This window comes from Zerene cesonia, chromosome 20 (assembly GCF_012273895.1).
Source record: "Zerene cesonia ecotype Mississippi chromosome 20, Zerene_cesonia_1.1, whole genome shotgun sequence".
Classification (NCBI taxonomy): domain Eukaryota; kingdom Metazoa; phylum Arthropoda; class Insecta; order Lepidoptera; family Pieridae; genus Zerene; species Zerene cesonia.
In genome coordinates this window covers 6,183,059-6,202,995 of record NC_052121.1, presented here as the reverse complement: position 1 = coordinate 6,202,995, position 19,937 = coordinate 6,183,059, and the positions used below count along the sequence as shown (strand labels likewise).

The 19,937-nt window shown below is 33.6% G+C and overlaps 1 protein-coding gene across 3 annotated transcripts in view; it reads right to left on the bottom strand.

The window, feature by feature from the left end:
• Nucleotides 1–19,937, bottom strand: part of LOC119834938 (transmembrane protein 132E) — a 54,572-nt gene that overhangs the window by 10,624 nt on the left and 24,011 nt on the right. For all 3 annotated transcript variants that reach the window (XM_038359487.1, XM_038359488.1, XM_038359489.1), the window contains exons 2-7: nt 7,150–7,981; nt 5,699–5,845; nt 3,154–3,421; nt 1,100–1,243; nt 433–607; nt 30–178 (exon numbers count right to left, since the gene is read on the bottom strand). In XM_038359487.1, the coding sequence (XP_038215415.1) occupies nt 30–178; nt 433–607; nt 1,100–1,243; nt 3,154–3,421; nt 5,699–5,845; nt 7,150–7,981 (1,715 nt within the window). The remainder of the gene's footprint in view (nt 1–29; nt 179–432; nt 608–1,099; nt 1,244–3,153; nt 3,422–5,698; nt 5,846–7,149; nt 7,982–19,937) is intronic.

The following is a 19,937-nucleotide window of genomic DNA, read 5'->3' as shown; positions in this document are numbered from 1 at the left end:
TTTTGTGTTTAGCGCTACCTATAACATACCTCGACGTTGCTTTGTTGGTATCTGAGTCGGCAAGATCGCTGATCCGTCAAGGTATTAGGGCCATCGGGTCTAGTTGCTCCCCACCCCCTCGACGAGAGAGACCTTTTTAATCTGTCTTTAGCGTTCGTTTCATCTAAAACTTTCCAACCTGGGAAGGAAACAATGCCCAATCTAGGTCAATATGCAGATGGAATGTAGGTTGTACATTCGCATATGAAAAAAAAAACTATGACGATTTTAACATTGTTTCTTTACATGAAACATGAAACAGCTCCCTTCGGCTGAATAATAAATGGAACGCAACAGAAATTTTCAGAAAAACATTTCGTATTGTTAACGAGCAATTGTTATAAATTTAACACACAAAGTTCATATTATAGAGTAAATAGAATGTCGAGTTACCTTTTATTTGTGATAGTCTATTATCATCCACGTCGATTTCGAGCGGATACTCCGGCATCCATACTGTGAATCTTGCCAGGCCGGTATATGTCCCATATTTCACAATCACTGAAGCGTTTGAAGAACCTCGAATTTCGGATCCATCCACATAGACAGAACTGCACGATGACGACACCTATTTAAAGGAAAAACGAGTATTGGTTCAAGCACATACTTTAGCGTGTTAATGACCCTTATGGGATGAATTTTATGAATAGATTTTTTCTTTTCAGAAAGGCAATTAACCTTCCGTACTTTACGAGGCCTGGAAAATGTCCCCTAACATTTGACCTCTTTAGGAAAATTTATTGAGAGCACTTAACAAGTCAGGAACACTTAATTTTTCGTCTAAATATATTTTTCTGTGCGGAGAAGTACTGATCAGCATTTTAATGTCCTAAGAGGTGAAGGTTCATAATATTTTTACTGGGTGGAGTAGGTACGCTTTCAGCTTGGTAATGTGGTGTAACATTTCACTAATCACTTAGCACTTTGACACATAAGTACGTGTAAGTTATGGTCATAAGTGAACTATCAGCAAATAAAGCGACCCTTCCCGATCGATCTAGCGTCCAATCTATTGAAGTGCGCACCCATTACCGCCTCCATTAATTGTGTTATTACTCACTTTGAGAACGCTCTCGTCCTCCGAATGGCAAGAGCTCTGTAACGTGACGTCAGCGACCTGGCCCGCCTGCGACACTATTAGCACCTTCATTGCTTGAGACACCTGGCGCCCGGTGAGCACTGCTGTGTTTAATACCTCCCAATTCTAAACAAATTTAAAGATCATACATAAAATAATTATTTTTAACAAAAAAGCGAAACCACCTTATAAGTATCAGAACTAGATCAAATTTAAAGAGGCACGCACAAGCACCACTTCAAATCAAAGGAATCATAAAAATTTGTTCACCCAATCGAAAATTATCAGGAAATAATATGGACAAAAAAAATCAAATTCAGTCGAATTGAGAACCTTTTAATAAATAAGATCCTATTATTCTTTTGTAGTATAAAAAATGCAGAACTTAATAAGTGCATATCGATTATATTTCATAGTTTCAATTGTTTCATATTTAGTTTTGCGTTATAGAGCATGAATGGTGTAAATTAAATTAAATTAATGGCAATTTTGAATACAATAGGTACCTATTCATACTTTCAGCTTTTTTGTTTTACTTTTAATTATGTAAAATCTGGCCTTCACATAAACGAAACATTCATTAAAGATATCAAAAATAATTCAAATGTGATATAAAGAAAATAATTAAGTTTGTCCCTACAATAATGTACACTACATTTATGAAGTGGCGGCTTTTATGTATCCTAATTAATATGAAAGATAACGGCACACAATAACTTCTATATATGTTGCGACAATAAAATGATATCATACTAATTGAGAGCACGCACTTACAGTTAGTTCAATTGTCGATTCATTTGTATTGGCTACGACTGTTTAAATTATCTGTTAGGTATATTCCATCACGAAATGAGTTTGTCCGTCAATGAAACCGCATAGCCGTTGATTGCCCGAAGGGAAATTTAATAACTCACGCTAAGAACTTTAGAGAAATATTTCACTGATAGAAGTGTTTTCAATTTACGAGCCACACAAGAAGATTATTATAATAGCTTCATTTTATACTCTGTGTCCAGTAAGATGGTAAATTTAATTAAAAGGAAATGGATCGTACGGTAATAGCGATGTATTTTTTTACATATTATACCTGTTAAACATTACACCTGTAAACACTTGGAAGGTTAAATTCAAATTATATTTTTGAATATTATATATATGTACTTTTTTTTCTATTATTAAAAAAAAATATTTTAATTCTTTTACTTGAAGGACTTTTTAATGTAATAGGAGTACAGAATTGATGTACTTTAGACTTATAAAATATCAGAAAGCTGAGGTTTGTCATTCGAAACCATCTATACGGGTAGGTAAAAGATACAGAAACTAGAACGGTACGTACTTGACTTATTTCATTTGATACTTAATGATTTAATATCAGCAATCTAGGTTAACTCGATAGTGATCTTATCGTGTATCAGTAATAATACTAAAAAGCCAAGGTAAGTGTTTAAGACGTATTAGAGTATCTCTCAATGCAATACCATTACAACCCAATTAGTTGCTAATTCCCGGTCAATCTAAGAACCTTTTGAGAGTCAGTGGAGATCGTTATTGCGTTAATACCTTAAAAAGTGCTCTAACTTCCCCTGATCCATTAATTATTGAGGATATAACTAGTTAATTTATCTTTACTATCGGTGTCTTAATAAATTGTGATTTTCGTGCAGCAGGCTCCATTGAGGTAGTCATAAAATTAAGTGAATTATAATAGCTTGATAATCTGCTTAACCATTATCGTAGCTCATTGGAAACTTTATAGCCGTTTAATGAATTTAATCGTAGAAGCACCGAAGTAATTCTTTTGTTGTAATGATTTACATTACCGTATAAAGTTATATCTTTAAATTAAGCTAACATAAAAGTAGAAGATATATAGTGTGGTTTTTTAAAATTACATAGTATGCACTATTTTTTTTTTTTTGTAAAAATTTTACTCGAACCTAAACGGTGACGTTTTATTACAAGTCTTTGCCATCTGCTGAATACTTTAAAAGTTGGAATTTTGAACCGTATATTACATAAGATTATATAGATACCTTAGAAATAGGCAATACAGCTTGAATATCGTCCTTTTCAATATCCAGTCGAGTATTCATTCGATGTTCATGGGGGGTCTCTTCTGTGGTGGAAGTACCACTCGGTGAGGACGACACCTTGGCTGACCAGCTAATGCGTGCGGTGCCGCGACCTGATTCACCCTCCGAACCCTCAGCGTCACCTTCCCCTTCAGCTCCGACTTCCACCAACCATGTCAGGACCTCTTCCCACCCTGGGCCACCTGCACCACTGGTGTCTTCTTCATCCCTGTGTGGAATAAGTTACTTATTCAATCTCTTTTATCTATCATCATCTAAAAGAATAAGTCAAGAGACAGACACAAGAAGGCAAGACCAACGCTTTTCTATGTCTGTTTGTCGATATTTTGGAATTCGATACATACATAATATATCATTATACTTTTGCTCTTTATCTCATAACTTTTTTCAGGCTTATTTATATGAATGTATTTTAAAGTAGTTATTAGGTAAGACGAAAGTTGTAATTCAATGGCTACCCTCCATGTTGTATGCATGTCCACACATCACTTACAATATGGATTAATAATATCGCATATTAAATTCAAAATTTAACAAAACACGACAATAGTTCTCGGTATTAACTCATTCTAAAAAAATAAACTATGCAGCTTTATACAATAAGTGTTGATTGAAAAATATTTCTGCAGAAGATAAAAAATACTTAATTAAATTTGTCCTTATAAACACCACATTTTCTTACTTTCGAACTTAACGGACATTTAGTTTGTTTTAATTGTATGTGCAAACGTTAAACTCCATTTTAAATAGGCACTGTGCCAACACTCTCTGCCAAGACCGACGTGTTCATTGCAACTGTTAAACTAGTGAAAAATTAACAATGCGTTTAAATAAATATATAAACTATGATTAGAATTCGCTTATATCGCGCGACATGGTAAGGAATATTTTTTTTTGCATTAAAAAGTATGGTTTGTTCTTTCCCACGTTTAGCTCCATCTTCATACCAAGTTTCATCAAAATCGGTTTGACAGTAACTTTCATACAAACTTTCATCCCCTCTTTCAACCCTTTCTACCCTTTTTTCGCGATAAAAAGTATCCTATGTCCTTTCCCAAGTTCAGTTCTATCTTCATACCAAATTTTATCAAAATCGGTTCAGTGGTTTAGGCGTGAAAGCGTAACAGACAGACAGATAGACAGAGTTACTTTCGCATTTATAATATTATATATAAATAAATATAGTAGGGATAGCATACGATTCAATACAACAGCGATGAATTTTTAAAAGACTAACTTCAATACACTATCAAAACAAAAGGAATAAATCGCACTTATATTATAAATGTGAACGTTTGTTTGTTTGGATGTTTGTCCGTCATCACGTTGTAGCCACAAAACGGATTTTAATGTAATTTGGTATACAGATAGGGTATGAGCTGACTTGGGTGATAGGATACTTTATATCCTGATTAAATGCTCCATTGGTATAAAACTGGTACCTTGATATCCGGGCGGAGCCGGGAGGAGAGTCTAGTAAATAGTAAGTTGGCACTCTGATAAAATGAGACAGTTACTATTACTTTAAAGTTTAATCATAATTCTTAATATTCAGTTATTGTTTTTTTAATCGTAATTCTTAGCAATCAATTATACTATAAAGAAAAAAATCAGATATTTATCAACTGAACAAAAGGAGCTGTTCGCTAAAGTGACGAGTAAAAAAATAGGCTGTGTAAAATAACCTATTATTAGAAGCCGCAATTTTAATTTTACTACCAAGTGAACAAAAGGTTTTCTCTTTAATGTATCCTCAGGGAAATTTACCGAGATCTGACTAACTTTGTACTTTATTTAAACTTCATGAAGATAAAACTTATTTTCTCAAATTGCTTTTCTTGAATTGTTAGACATATGTATATTTTTACATGTTACATATATCTTAATAAATTAACCATTGTAATTTACAATAATTTTGGATTCATTATTAAATTGCAGTTCCATCAACACATATAATTTTGATTGGGTAGGATGTGATAATTGTTATAGCGCACACGAAATTTCCAGTTCAGATTGTCTTTATGTTACTACAAATTTATTGCTTTTTCTAGCAATGACTTTAAAACATGTATACACGTATTATCCAAAAGCCTCAAATTTATATATCATACGTTTTAGCTTATCAAATAACGTATGTTCTCCTTAGGTTTGGGATGACAAACTGACTGATTTAATTAATAAATAGCTTTTGCCCACGGCTTCGCACGCGTTAAATTCGGAGTTTAATTGATGTTATTATGCACATAAACCTTTCTCTTGAATCACTCTTTCTATTTAAAAAAAAACCATCAAAATCTGTTGCGTAGTTTTAAAGCTTTAAGCATACATAGGGACATAGGTACAGAGAAAGCAACTTCGTTTATACCATGTAGTTATTAAAATAACCAACTTTAAAATGTTGTAATATTATTCTTATTTTTTGACATTTTCGCGAAAAAGCTTTAGATAATGTTAAGAACATTATGCTTGGAATAGAAAAACTTACAGTTCTAGTCCACTATCATCTCGAAGCGGTTGATCAAGTCTCGTAGCAGTCACAGTAGCGCTTCTAGGCTTCACCTCCGCCGTTACAGCCCAGTGAGAGTTGGCCGCAGTCACACTTACCAACCTCAAACCAGATTTCACTTTCATCCTGGTAAAAAAACGGTTTATCAATCATTTTCTCTTTCATCCAGTTGATATTGTATTATGTGGAAATTTAACTATTAATATTCTTGCATAGTCTAAATACAGAGAAATGTTTCAGGCCATTGATGTGAATTTTTTTTTATTCCATAACTATTTATCAGCGCGAAAACGCAATAAATAAATATTTATATATTTATGAAGAAGCGAATAATAATGTAAATATATAAAGCGTATCCTAGCTGTATAATTTCTCTTGTAAATCCGAATAGCATTACTGTCCTAAGTCACGTTCTCTATGATTAAAGATAAACAAAGGAGGGAATTTATTCAATTAGCGACTTGCAAATTCACTGAGACAGCAAGTAAAAGTCAGCTCGTAAAAATCAACAAAATTCAAATCATGTCGAACGATCGGGAAAGAAAAAAATCAGGAATTGTAATTCATTAAACAAAGCTAGATTGAATAGTTAATTATTTAAATTGCGACGTTCTTCCCTCCAACCTCTATTTTTTTCTTTTTACCTTTGATAAAAGACTTTTTCCAATTACCTGATTGGTAGACATTTTAATAATTATCCTCCGATGTCTTTTCTTTATACAAGACTAACACTTTTTTATTAAAGTGACAAAAAATATCGACTTTTAAATGTCACGTTGACCTGATTTTGAACGAAGTCAAGCACTGCTTAAAAGCTCTTCATTAGCGTAGTTCTAATATCTTGCTGTTCTGGCTTAAGCTCAAACAATAAAACTTTTGTTAAATTTCAATGAAGACATGTAAGCTAAATGTTGCAAATATGAAGAAGCTTCTATTATGAAAACAAATGACAATTAATAATAATTATGAATAGAGCCTTTCATTCCTTACGAACTCATAAATTATTTAACGAATAGGTGCTTGCTTTTACGAGTAGGAACCTACATAATAAGTGACCTCTTCTATATTATGTAGTTATTTCACAGAGTGCGTGGGTCGTAGTTGATGTCAACTCAAAGAGGTTTTATGGTGACAGCAATTTGCACGTCAATGTCAGGACTTAAGAGCTCTCTAAAGGCTCTTTACTATACGACCGTTATAACTCGGAAGCGCTGATTGGTATTGATTTTACTTGAGGTAAGTCAACAAGGATGTGAAAATATTTTCCGTCTAGTGCCTCTTTTGATACCACATTAACTAGATTATGTGAATACCACAAAAATAATTCAAAAGTAATTAAGTATTCTTGGTTTATTCTAATTACGATTACCAATTCTAGTCTCATCATGAAAATTTTAAATTATTAAATATTTATTAAGAACAACACTAACCTAATTACTACATGTCCGATAGAATGACTGGCATCTCGACGTACCACAAATGGAATGTGCAAACGAAAATGAGGATATAACGGTGCGCGTGGCAAAAGGAGTGCTGTGTCGCCTGCTCGAGCTTCCCTGTACCCAGCACGTGCACCGGCTAGCGTCACAGTTCCCAAGGGCCAAGCGGGTTGAACTGACACTTTTCCACATACTCCTTCTCCAGTTTCACCACTGTTAGCTTCTGCTGCACTATAAGCTAATTTAAGCGCTCGTGGAGGTCTTTTTCCCTTGCCGTCGGCGGGCCACCAAGCGGCTGGCACAGTCAATTCAGCAAGGCATGCACCTTCTTCTCCTTCTGGACCACAGGTTGCGGTTAATACTTTAGATCCTAAGCTTGCGTGTAGAGTTATGCACACTCTTCGCAGACGTGACGCAGCTCTGCGTGCACCTCCTTCGCCACCAGTGTGGAATAAAACCCGTAGGACAGGAGCATCCCGGGGTAATTCTCTGAATACAAGGTGGGCGGATACGTCAAGCCTATGAGCAGTCGCGTCTTGTAACTCAAGTAATGTTGCGTTCCTTCGAGGTGGTTCTAATGGATCAGGTACGGCATATCGAGCCGGAACCGTTTGCTTGGTTGAAAAAGGCCCGTAAGTCGCTCTTACTGACGCTGGAGCTGATCCTTGCAGAACCGTGAAGCGGTCGAGAGAAAGAAGAGCACCAGGTAGAGCGGTACCCATGGGCTCCGGTGGAGGTCCAGCCCCATTCCATCTCGCTGTATGTTTCAGAAAAAAACCACTGTCTTTATTCTCAAAATGGACTTCCACCGCTAACACGGAACCTGTGAACAAACATTGAAAGTGAATACAACAATAAAATAAAATGTCGTCACTAGTAAATGCCGGGACATACTTTTATTTTTTTGGTTGACAACAGATAAAAGAACGCTTAAAATGTTGGCGAGTTTCCAACTGCAATCGTGTAATGCAGTGAGATATTTTGTGCCTCAGTGTTTACAAACAATTGAATATATTATTAGGTTTTGTTTTAATTATAATACTGCTATGAAGGCTGTTTGAATCTAGTACAAGTAACAAGAATATAATCAAGTATAAACGTTTATTATTAATTTATTCTAGCCCTAAATAATGACATTAAGCGAACGGTAATATAAGTGCGTAATTAGTATTCAGCAATTATTAAAGGCTCATTAATATTAAAAGCAGGTTGGAATTGAATGAATAATTGAATACAATTTCTTTGACGAATGCATCGTCAGGCGTCGCATCGTCAGTCGTTTCACTGATTGCGGGGATTTGTGTCACATTCTCCAATTGGAACGTGTGGGTCTACGCTCTTCATTAAGTTCATTTTGAATTTGTATGCATAGTGATTTACAGGATTACATTACATAGAAGCTGAAAATTACATGAATTCTGTGTGTTGTTAACTAGCTGTTGCCTGTGTCTTCGCTCACGTGCTCAAAGAAAACTAATAGTTTTCATAATTGTCGAAAATATGATAACTGCACGTGTCTTCTTATTACGTGGGTATACGAGTATATTTATGTCTCTTTTTATAATTGTCTGGATACCATATATTTTTTAAGTAAAAAAGTTTCGCATTTCTCGTCCATTTATCCATGTATTTTATTTTTAACTCATGCTCATAAAGAATCACCATTTATCTCTAATAAGTAGCAATAAAAGTAATCCCAGCTTCAAACACTTATTACAACAATGTTATATGATAATAGTGGTTTCCTTGAGCACGGGAGGGCTTCATTTGCAACGGAATGACTCTTCAGAACACGCGCCTTAGAGCTCTCACCGTCGCAAGGATAGAGCACGTATAATAAAAAGCTTTAGCACGTGACGCGCTTAGAACAAAGAATACCGGGCTTTCAATCCCGCTAAGATATGATTCCCTTTATTGCATTTTGCGAAATATTTCTCTGCTATATCAGTGCGTGCTCTAATTTTGCGTATGTTATTACATGAGTTTCGGGCGTATTAATTTGAAAATGGAATGGACTTTTTTTAAAACATCGGTAACGTAAAAATGACAAAGGATTTATGGGGGTTCAGTAAAATACATGTAAACTTTTTGGGTAATTTGAATTCCATATATAATTGTAGTATCGATGATTTAGACACAATTCGGGGTTGTATTCAAAGATACACAATGCAAAGAAAAAAAATAATGAAGCAGTCTCAATGACAGCTAATTTCTGAAATAGACGAGTTCATGCTGTCATCATAACAACAAGCCGTAATAAATGAGCTAATTTTTGTACGTTAATGGAATCTTCCGTCGCTGTACAGCTTAAACGTAGTTAACCTTTAAAAAAGCTTTATCATAAACTATTTCAATTCATGTTTTACTAACCAAAGGTTATTTAATTTACTTCCTTTATGAACATAATGTATTTGTACATAATGTTGATTATAATACATGATATAAATGGTAAAACAATTCTTGTTAACAGTAAACTCCATCTCGCTGCTGTTATTTTAATTTGAGAACCCTCGAAAGACGAGTTGATTATAATAAAATTGGATCGGCCTATTGAAAAAATATCTTACTGAATATGATTTTTTTCCTTGAGTATATTATTATTATTCAAAATTAATCATGACAAATCATGACATTATTCATTTTTGTATTTTTGAATCTATCTTCTGCATGAACAACATTTTGTAGAGTATCCATATGTCACAGAAAAACAAACGTAATGTTTGCCGCTTTTACAAGTTTTGTTTGTGAAAAACCTAAAACTAAAGGAAAATGTCTCAGTGCCCTTCAAAGGTCAATAAAGAGATATCGAGCAGCGGTCACGCCTGCTTTATCTGGGATTAGGCTGGAGCTATTACGATCATGCTTTGTGCCTCACCCAATCGCCTATCGCCCTCTACGCTCGGGACAATCAATCGGAAAAACTAAAGCTTTCCCGAATGTTCTCTTTTTACGAAAACAGCGAAAGCAATTAAAACTGGGAAACGGGAATTTAACGAAGTGCGAATACTTTGTCGTAATAAAAATCTGCGGTTCTCGTAATTTGAGTCGTGTCGTGCAAATAATAATGGTAGTTGTCATTAATATTTTTCTGAGTTCATTTCGACGTCTTCTTTTTAAAAGCTTTTTTCTTTTCTACTATTTTTATTTGCTTAGGTACATCTGTCTTTCATTTGTTTAAAATAACATTTATTTTAAACACTATCCACGATTTTTCATATACCTACTTCTCATTCGTAGAAGCTCACGAACACACTTAAAAACTAAATTTTTATGTACTTATATATTGATTACTAGCTGTGCCCCGCGGTTTCACCCGCGTAAGTCCGTATGCTGTAGGAATATTGGGATAAAAAGCCTTGTCTATACAAACTTTCGTATTTCTAATATTAGTAGGATAGTAATATAAAGCTGAAGAGTGTTTTTTTGCGTAAACGAGTGAATCTCCGATATTAATCGGCCGATTTAAAAACAAATCCTAGCGTTTGGTTCTATCTTCTTGTACTTGTACTATAAAGTTGTTAAATCATAAAACACTGATGTATTTCAGCAAATACATACAATCAATTATGTTTGTATAAAAATAATTTCAGCATTTGTAATGAAATAAAAAGCTTGAGGCTAATCGTTTTTTATTATCTCATCTTTTAACCAAAAATGTAGCGATAACAATAGATATTCTTTTAACATAAACCGATGGAGATTACCAAAATTTGTATAAAATAACAATAAACCGAAGAAAATCGAGGTAACAGAACGGCACATAAAAAATTATGGTTCACCCTTCGTGCATGGCGGGGTAGCTACTAAATAAATGATTTCGTTTCTTTCAATTTGAATAACGAAAGCCAACATTAGCATATTTATAATACCACATTCAATTAAATACCTTCTGCCGTATTGTCACATTTACTCGAAATACTGAAACGAAATTTGTCTTGTAAATCACTTAATGGTGTAAGGGAGAATAGATGAGTTTCATAATAATTTTTTCTTCTTTTTTCCATAGCATCTTAAAGCAGTACTAATTCCAGTATATAATGTGGAAATCTAAATCTATTCGAATTTATCTATGGCCTATGATTTGCTTATATACTATAGCTTAGAAAACAATGCAATTAACAATGATTTCAATGAATTCTATATCCATTTTGCATCCACTGCACAAACACCACTCGTACCAGAGCAATTTAAATCCTCGATACCTTTATATTATACTACCTGACCCGACAAACGTTGTTCTGCCTTTTTCTTATCATTTAAGGGTATGAAAAACAGATGTTGGCCGATTCTCAAACCTAACAGATATGCACACAACATTTCATGATAATCGATCCAGCGGTTTCAGAGGAGTATGGTAACTACATTGTGACACGGGAATTTTATATATAGAGATATTAAAATAGGTTTCAAAGACCAAAACCATTTGTGCATCGTTTACGATTTCGTGAAGCTGTTTATAAACGATATTTATGACTACTTACACTACAAAGGATTTTTATGTACTCAGGGATTGGCCGAATAACTTACGATTACGGTCAACGCTATAAGAATCGATCTCGAACAATAGCTATCACTGTTACACATACTGTTAAAGAAAGAAACAGGTGAAAAGTTATGTGCTTATATTGACTCGGCTGTATGTTTGAGATAAATTTCTTGGAACCGTGCATTTTCTGACTCACGCGATAATATTTACAAAGTAATTCGATCGAGTTTTTTTTTGTTTTAAACGATTATTGCAGAGAGCATTCAGATATGTTTTTGATATAAAACACTGCTATGTTACTGTTGTTCTCTTATTAAACAATGACAAACAAGGAACATTATTTATTATATAACCGCAAAGAAATACTCGCAAAATAGGTTATTTATATCTTAATAATCTTAACTAATCTAACTTTCATCTATTCGAATTCAAAAAAATATGTTTTGTAAATATTAATACCTCTTTACTTATTAACTTCAATATATTCACTTAATCGTGGATAAAGAGATTGATTTTGAAAATGTGCCATAAAGTTGTAGTCTGAGATACCTGTAAGCTCGCTGAGGTAGCATTATTTAGTCGAAGACATCTTGAAAATGTCTGCACTCAGCACATCAACCTCTTGAGAATAGTTCAAGAGCACCACTATGAATTTGCTTTACATTTTACATTTCTCTTGGCTTCTATTTGCACTAAACTGCTTTTCCGTATCATTTAAAATAGTGTACATAGAGCAATGCAAAATTTGATATATTCTTTTTTTTCCTGTTGCTTTAAGGGTTGCCTGGTAAAGATCGCTACCTAGCGATAAGGCCGCCTTTTGCTTACTTTTAATGTTATGTTCAGTTTTTAAGTTTTTATGAGCAATAAAGAATTTCATTTCATTCATTTCATTTCAATGTGCAGCGTGTTTTTTGCTTAGAAAAAGTATCCAAAATTCAATAATATTTTATGTCCGTAGCAGCAGCAATTTTCTTCAGTGCAGAAATTAATAATTTATTAATTTCAGATGTTTTTATAAATAGCCATAAGCAAAGAACTATCCATTACATACATCTATTTTATAGGCATAATAAAATATGTAAATGTGTGCTTAAATAAATACAAACTTCCCAAGATTCCCGGAGGCCTATTTCCTTTTCCTCACCCGTCCCAGTCCATTCCTTCTTTCCTGTCATGAATTCGTTCCTTTTCCCTTACCCACTCAAAGCGGGCAGCGCATTCGCAGAGGCACTACCTTTGCGAATGTTCATGGGCGGTGGTAATCGTTCACCATCAGGCGAACCACCAGCTCAGTTGCCCGCTATGACATAAAAAAAAAAGATAAAAGCATTGTTGGAACTATTATTTAAAGACTTTAATTGCAAAAGAGTAAAGTAATGTTTTATTGTTGAGACTAGTACAAGAGATAAATACGCAAAGTAATTAAGGACACTAGAAAGAACAGTGAAGCTATGTATGCATAGAAAATATCGCCTGATCCCTGATAGTTTGTCCGATCACTCTAAGCTAAGTAGATTAGGGTCAATTACAAATGGAAGCCTTTTCACGAACGATTACGCAATGCCGTAACAAACTAATCGGCCCATCAGTTTCCTAGACAGATCACCCTCTTTACAAAGCAGTCTTGTTCACACGTCTGCGTATAAATCCGTCTTAGCGCTCCAAGTTGGCTCACACATGCATCGACTTTTCACACCTAGGCCCTTAGGTCCAAGTCGTGTAACGGTGCTCTTTATCTGTTGTTTGACGACAAAGATTTACTGCACACCTGTCCGTGTGACGCACTGCAACTTATGTTTGTACTGTTGGGAAAGTTTTTATCACTCGTTGTGAACAAAAGGCTCGGTTGTGTACATTTTAAAGATTGGGTTTTATGGAAATGAGTCAGTCGAAAGCTTCATTAAGCGGGATTGTCTGGAAAATGGTTCGTTTATAATTAGAAAATATAACTGACTTTTTTCTCTTGTTTCTTCTAGATTCTCTATAATAACTTGTCGCGCCATCTAAATGCAAATACGAGACAACTGTGGCACCCCTTGATCTTTGTTTTCATATCCCTTATTTGTTGGGCCGTGGAATGAGGATTTGTAAGGATTACTTTGGCGTATTGCAGGGCTGTTTTAGTGACTCCAGATGAGAAACAATGCATAAATTGAGTAAAAATACAAAATTGAATTTGAAAAACATTATAAAGAGAAATTTATTGTTTGCTTTTTTATGTGGCCGTCAACACCATTTTATTTATTTTTCTGAATACAATAATTGCATGCCGCTCAAATGATGTAAAAAATACTGTCCATGATATAGACGGAAGAGACAATCTAAACTTTTTTAAGATTCCAAAGATAATTCGAAGAACTACGGACTTCAAATTTATTAGTCAAATGTCCCAAGTGAATAAAGTATATCGATAGGATTGAAAATTCCATTGACACTTTATTGTAATTTGTTTCAGCTTTTGCTGGCACTGGGCGAGGCCTGAGCAGAAATAAAGCAAAAGTGTGCAAATCACCCGTGAAATTGACTTTAAGTCGACACTGGGGTCTTATTTCGTTTATAAAGTAACTGCGATTGTGCTCTGCACATTAAATCGACTTACTTGCCACGTAAAAACATTCAGTAGTAAATGGCGTGATTTACTTATAAAAACTTAAAAGCATTTTGGCATAGAGTAATTTACTTTAAATTCAATGACCGCAGAAAAAGTTAAAAGCATCCATAATTCATAACTTGGATTCGGAGGTTGGTAAAGACGTCGCAAAGTTTCATATTTTAAGAGCAAAACCGCCCCCGAGTGTGCCCGAGCGGCTCGTTTATCATAAATGGTAATTAATTAATCGGAATGATGTTATCATTTTGCGTATGCAAGTTATTCCCATCTATCATATTAATGTTCATAATTTAATACGTTTTCATTGTAAACTAACTGTAATGTAAAAAAATATTCCAATATTTTTTTTCTAATATGCAGAAATAATCAGAAAGACTAAGGAATTTATTATATATAGTTTTCATAAGCAAACTGAGTAAAAAAAAACAAAATATTAATGTACATTGTATCGCATTTCATGAAAATTTGTAATATTTGCCTTATATCAGATAAAACCATTTATTGGTTTTTGTTTTACTTTGCTGTTTGTATGAGCTCTAGGTATACAATAAATTTAGTATTGGAAGATTATAACATGACCACTCGTACTGCAAACAATACCTTTCATAAACAAATTCAGTACTGAAAGCTAATAAGCCCAGTACATTCAAAGCGAATACGCATGAATACCAGCGAACTTGGCTAATGCAGGCAATATTGAGAGCATCACAGTTAAGCGTCGTTCCTCTCACTGTTAGGTGATTTCCATTTTATTCGTGACACGTCCGGTTATGCAAATAAGGGCCGCATCTAACGTTTGCGAGTTCACACGCCATACCATCCGCTGGAGCTATTATGCACGTTTAATCCACCTATCACTACCCTATCATTACAATTTTCAAATGACTTTGTAGCAAAATGATCTCCATACAGGTTGCAAAGTTTAACCTGTGCAACGCCGTTTCCATTAAGTGGTTTTTGTACAAAAAATAATAATCTTTAGAATCTTGTTAAAGCGGGTATAAAATAAAATTTTCTCTAAAAATCTTAAGCATATATCGGAAAATTTTTGAAGAGATCAACCATGTTTTGCGTTTGCATTACAATAGGGACGAAGATAAAAAGCCTTTATGTGAATCCTTCGATATAAATATTTAACCACATAGCGCTAAACTTAAACCTTCTCTAATGTAAAATCGATCAGGGCAACAGATGTAGAAATACATCTGCGCCATGCCCCAATATAGAATACGAGTGACAAGACATTTTGCCTGGAGCTTGTATTTTGTTTATAAAATTCACAAAGAAGCGAATATGTTTTTAGGCGAACTTTTCTAGTGATTATTGCCGATTGTTTTTCGCTATTTAAACTCTAACATCAAAAATCATTTATAAGCCCTACATGTTAACTCACAATTCATTCGTATCTAGCAGTTAAGTACAAATGGTATTGTTTGCCCAAACCGCAAATTTATCGTTCACAATTTGGGTACTAAATAATGACTTTCAAAACGTTAATGCTATTAATTGGTCCAGAAGCCGGTGTCGACTCTCAGCATACCCTGTGGAGAACAGAACCATAGATAATAGATGTAGTTGTACAATAATTATCGATGCAGGTATAGCATAGCTAATGTTCTAGTATTCCATCAATAACACCGTTTTACTTATTTAGAATAAAAAATAATAAGCGACGTTTTAGTGACTTTATTTTTGTATTCGTTTTTTAAATTCACCACATTTATCAGCTTGAAAAGATGACACTCTAAATTTAAAACGGTTGAAAAATTTTTCTTGTTAAAAACTCATCGTCTAACACTGAAAATTCTCAGAAACGCTCCAATTAGAATACGATTCAAACACTTCTCAAACAACGGACGCTAGTTTCCAGTCGTCGAAATAAACGAGTTCTCAGGAATATACCTATCTGGGAGAGAAAAGCGTAGTTCCGTTTACGTCGACATCACTAATGCACTCGGCTTAATCAAATTACGGTTCGAATAGTAGTGCAGTCCCGTTCAAAGAGTTACTTATTGAAAATCTTTCGTGATCGGAAATGTATGCAAAGAACTCCGAGCTGCTTTATGAAGTTTGCAGGGAGACTTCTCAGAAGAATTTCACTTTATTGCGAACTAAATTTAATCTCCTTCTTATACTAATATTTTGTATGTGTTACTAATTTATTTGAATTTCATTGTGATATAGTTTACTCTATCTAAACGTCTAATGGAACTGCAAATTAATTGTTGTATTTCAATATAATTGTATATTATATGAGGACCTCCTGTGTTACCTAATAGATATTTAGGTAAAACAGCTTCAATATTAAAATAGTAATAAACGCTTTAAATACGAAACATATAAAGAGTAAAAACGTAGCACAGTACAATAGGAACTGCTATTTCACAACTCATGACGTGCGAACAAGTAAACAGATATAGGTAAAAATACCGGTTTGATTCATTTTCTCGTCAGTTTGTAATAAATGGATTCCATACCATTTTAAGGTGCATTAAGAAAGTAGGCTTACAATTTACGTAGGCAGTTAATGTATATAAATAATTTGACATAAAAATATTTGTTTATTGTTTGCTTTGTATATTTATTATTTACTGATTTATACAGCATAAATAAACATCTTAGACGTGTTACGACGATACGTGTAACATTTTTCGCGAACATAATATAAAAAAGTAAAACATATTTATTTTTCTTGTTCACAAGCAACAGCAAACATTGAAGTAAATATTTAAAACTGATAAATATATACTTAATTACAAGATCGGTTTATAATAATCGTCACATATAATTAATCAGACTTATTCAAGTGTACCATTCTTAAAAATCATAAAGTACCTATAGTTCAAAGAACATTAACCATTATCTGCTTTCGTAAAAGAAAAGAATTGTCGAATTTTAAGGTAGTAACACAAACACATAACGTATTCCGTATAATCTTATATTCCTTTTTAGTAGGCACGTTTTCAAATAAGTTCTTTTGCAAGCTTAAGTAAATAAACCTCCCCAGTAAAGAGTTAAAAGTGGAGCTTTCCTGCGGATTTTCGAGGTGCCGTTCAATTCAGAGAATTTATGTAAATTGCACGTTTGCATTTTTCAACAAAATGTTAATTTCTTGCTCTTTTTTTAAATTAAGGAATTTTTCAAACTAAATTTTTCCTTGTTTTGTGGGTTTAATTTTCGTTTAATGATATACACATAGCTAACCCTATATAATAATTTGTACATTTGAATAATGACCAACTACTGTTGGTGATAAAGAGTGTAATTTAAACTTTATTAAGTAGATTATAGACATAGATACCTCATAGAAATTAGAAAAGCACAAATGATAGAGGGTTCGGTTGACAGTAGGCAACTAGTAGAAAGTAACCATTCGTTACCCAACCATCCTATTATATCAGTTAGTATTTAGTGTTAGGAATTTATTTCTTTATATATGTATCAGACGAATCAATTAAATTCTGTAAAAGCAACAGGGGATTAATTTTCGTTGTACCGAAGTACATTTTCTAACAGCAGTTTAAATAATTGATTCTGAAAATGTGCGATAATACTTAATAAATACCAGAACATAACAGGGTTAATTACTGAAAATTAAAATAATTTTAAATTGCATTAGGTATATATTGACGTAATCAATACTTGTCAGGCATATTTACGTTTCTTTTAAAATTTGGAATAAATTTATGCAATTTTCATTTCATTCAAACGTATAAATGCATTTGGTTTAATATGTAATTTTTAGGTTAAAAGTTAAAATATAGTGTTTAATGAGTCAAATTATGTTATTCACAATGGAAAACATAATTACTCAGCACTTACTTTCGCATGCTAATAGCTTTTAAATTATTTTACATTACCTAATAGAAATGATAAAAATTCATTCAATGGTAACCAATGGTAAATTATCTTTATCATAATAAGATCGGATATTAAATTAATCAAATTAAAAAGAACGCCGTGGTTGTGATGCTACAATCATAAATTTTCCTATTCCACAAGCAACATATTTTATTGATGCTCGTTTATTTTCAAAGGTTACATACCTGATCTGTCAGCAAGCTCACGAATGCACAGCAGGAGTTCCAGATTTTAACAATATACAATTGCATTTGACGAGTTTCGATTAAACTGTATCCCATACAGAAATATAGGCAGTGCAAGGGCTTTAAATCTTTTAACATTACGTATAGTATTATGTTATCTGTGACAGTACAATAAAAATCATTTCAAAGTGAATATACATACATATACGTATGTGTATACTGGAAAACAGACAAAACAGAAAACAGTCCAATAAAATACAGCAGCAAAGTTCTATACTAAACGGGGACAAACAACGTTCATGTAACATCATGTGGCTCAGCACAGGGCAAGTCCCAAGTCGACAGTTTGATATATTAAGTTGCTTTGTAAGGTGAACGAGCAAACATTCGCAACTAGAGCACCTTCCGATAACATTTTCCCGTTGAGGGGCCACTAAATTACTTTTATCTCCCACGTGCATGCGACACATTAGTGCTTTTTATCTACTTATTCTCAGGGGTTGCATAAGATCAATTTCTCACGGCACTTTGTATTAAATCAGCTACAAAAAGACACCGAAGTAATTTATGATAAATTCAATTTTGGATAACTCTTAAATACTATTCTACGACAGTTTTACAAAGTTCGGGTGGTTTGGATTAGTCTCAAATTCATAACTTCGTTTTACTGACAAGTTTTATGTGAAATTATGTGTAATGAGTAATTTCGGCATGTTATTTAAAGCCGTAATACAACAACTAACCTAAAAATTGTTATTGTCGTAACAACGTTGAAATTTACGATAATTGAAGTAACTTGATGTGCCAGAAAACTTTAACAATAAGTGTGAATCGAGTTACTAAATTTTGCGGTACGATACACACCATATTGCTTGGAACGTTATGACCGGCAAACGACATGTTTGTTAGAAAGTGAAGAAGGCGGCAAGCCGATAAAAAGTCCATTGCCGACACCACGAGGGTTTTGTAAATGACGGGAGGATGTGCAGGATACGCGATAAAAACTGCCAACACCCTTACTTCGTACATGATGAAGCTTGTGTGAGCCTGAAACTTGCAGAAACAGGAAAATTGCTTGTCATCATGAAACATTATATTGTTTCATTTACCTTTATATATACCTAACATAGAAATACGAGTAAAACAACAAAGCGATACATACAGAAAATATCGTTAAAAGAAAGATGCTTTGGTACCCATTGCGAATCAAAGATCTTTTTTCGGCCATTAATACAATATTTGTCATGGGAAACAGCCTCAATTTATTTCCTTGTTATTTAACCCCATATGAATGATGTAATGGACGTTTTAGAAACATAGAATGAAGGACTGAAGAACTGAAATATAGTTGTTGTATGCCTCTTCTCACATACCTACTAGATGCATAATATCTTTCACATATAAGTATAAACTAGAAAACGATACGCCATAAAATTATTGCTAAACCTACGTTTATTTATAGCGAACTTCACGAAATAATAAAACAAGTATAATAAATATTGTAGTATATTGTTTAATACCAAGTAATAACTACTTCTGTCAGAGTTAAGATGAAATTCCGTTAATTTTGTCCATTATAGAGTCGTCAACTATAATATTATAGCGAACGACTCTATAAGACATGAAATACGTC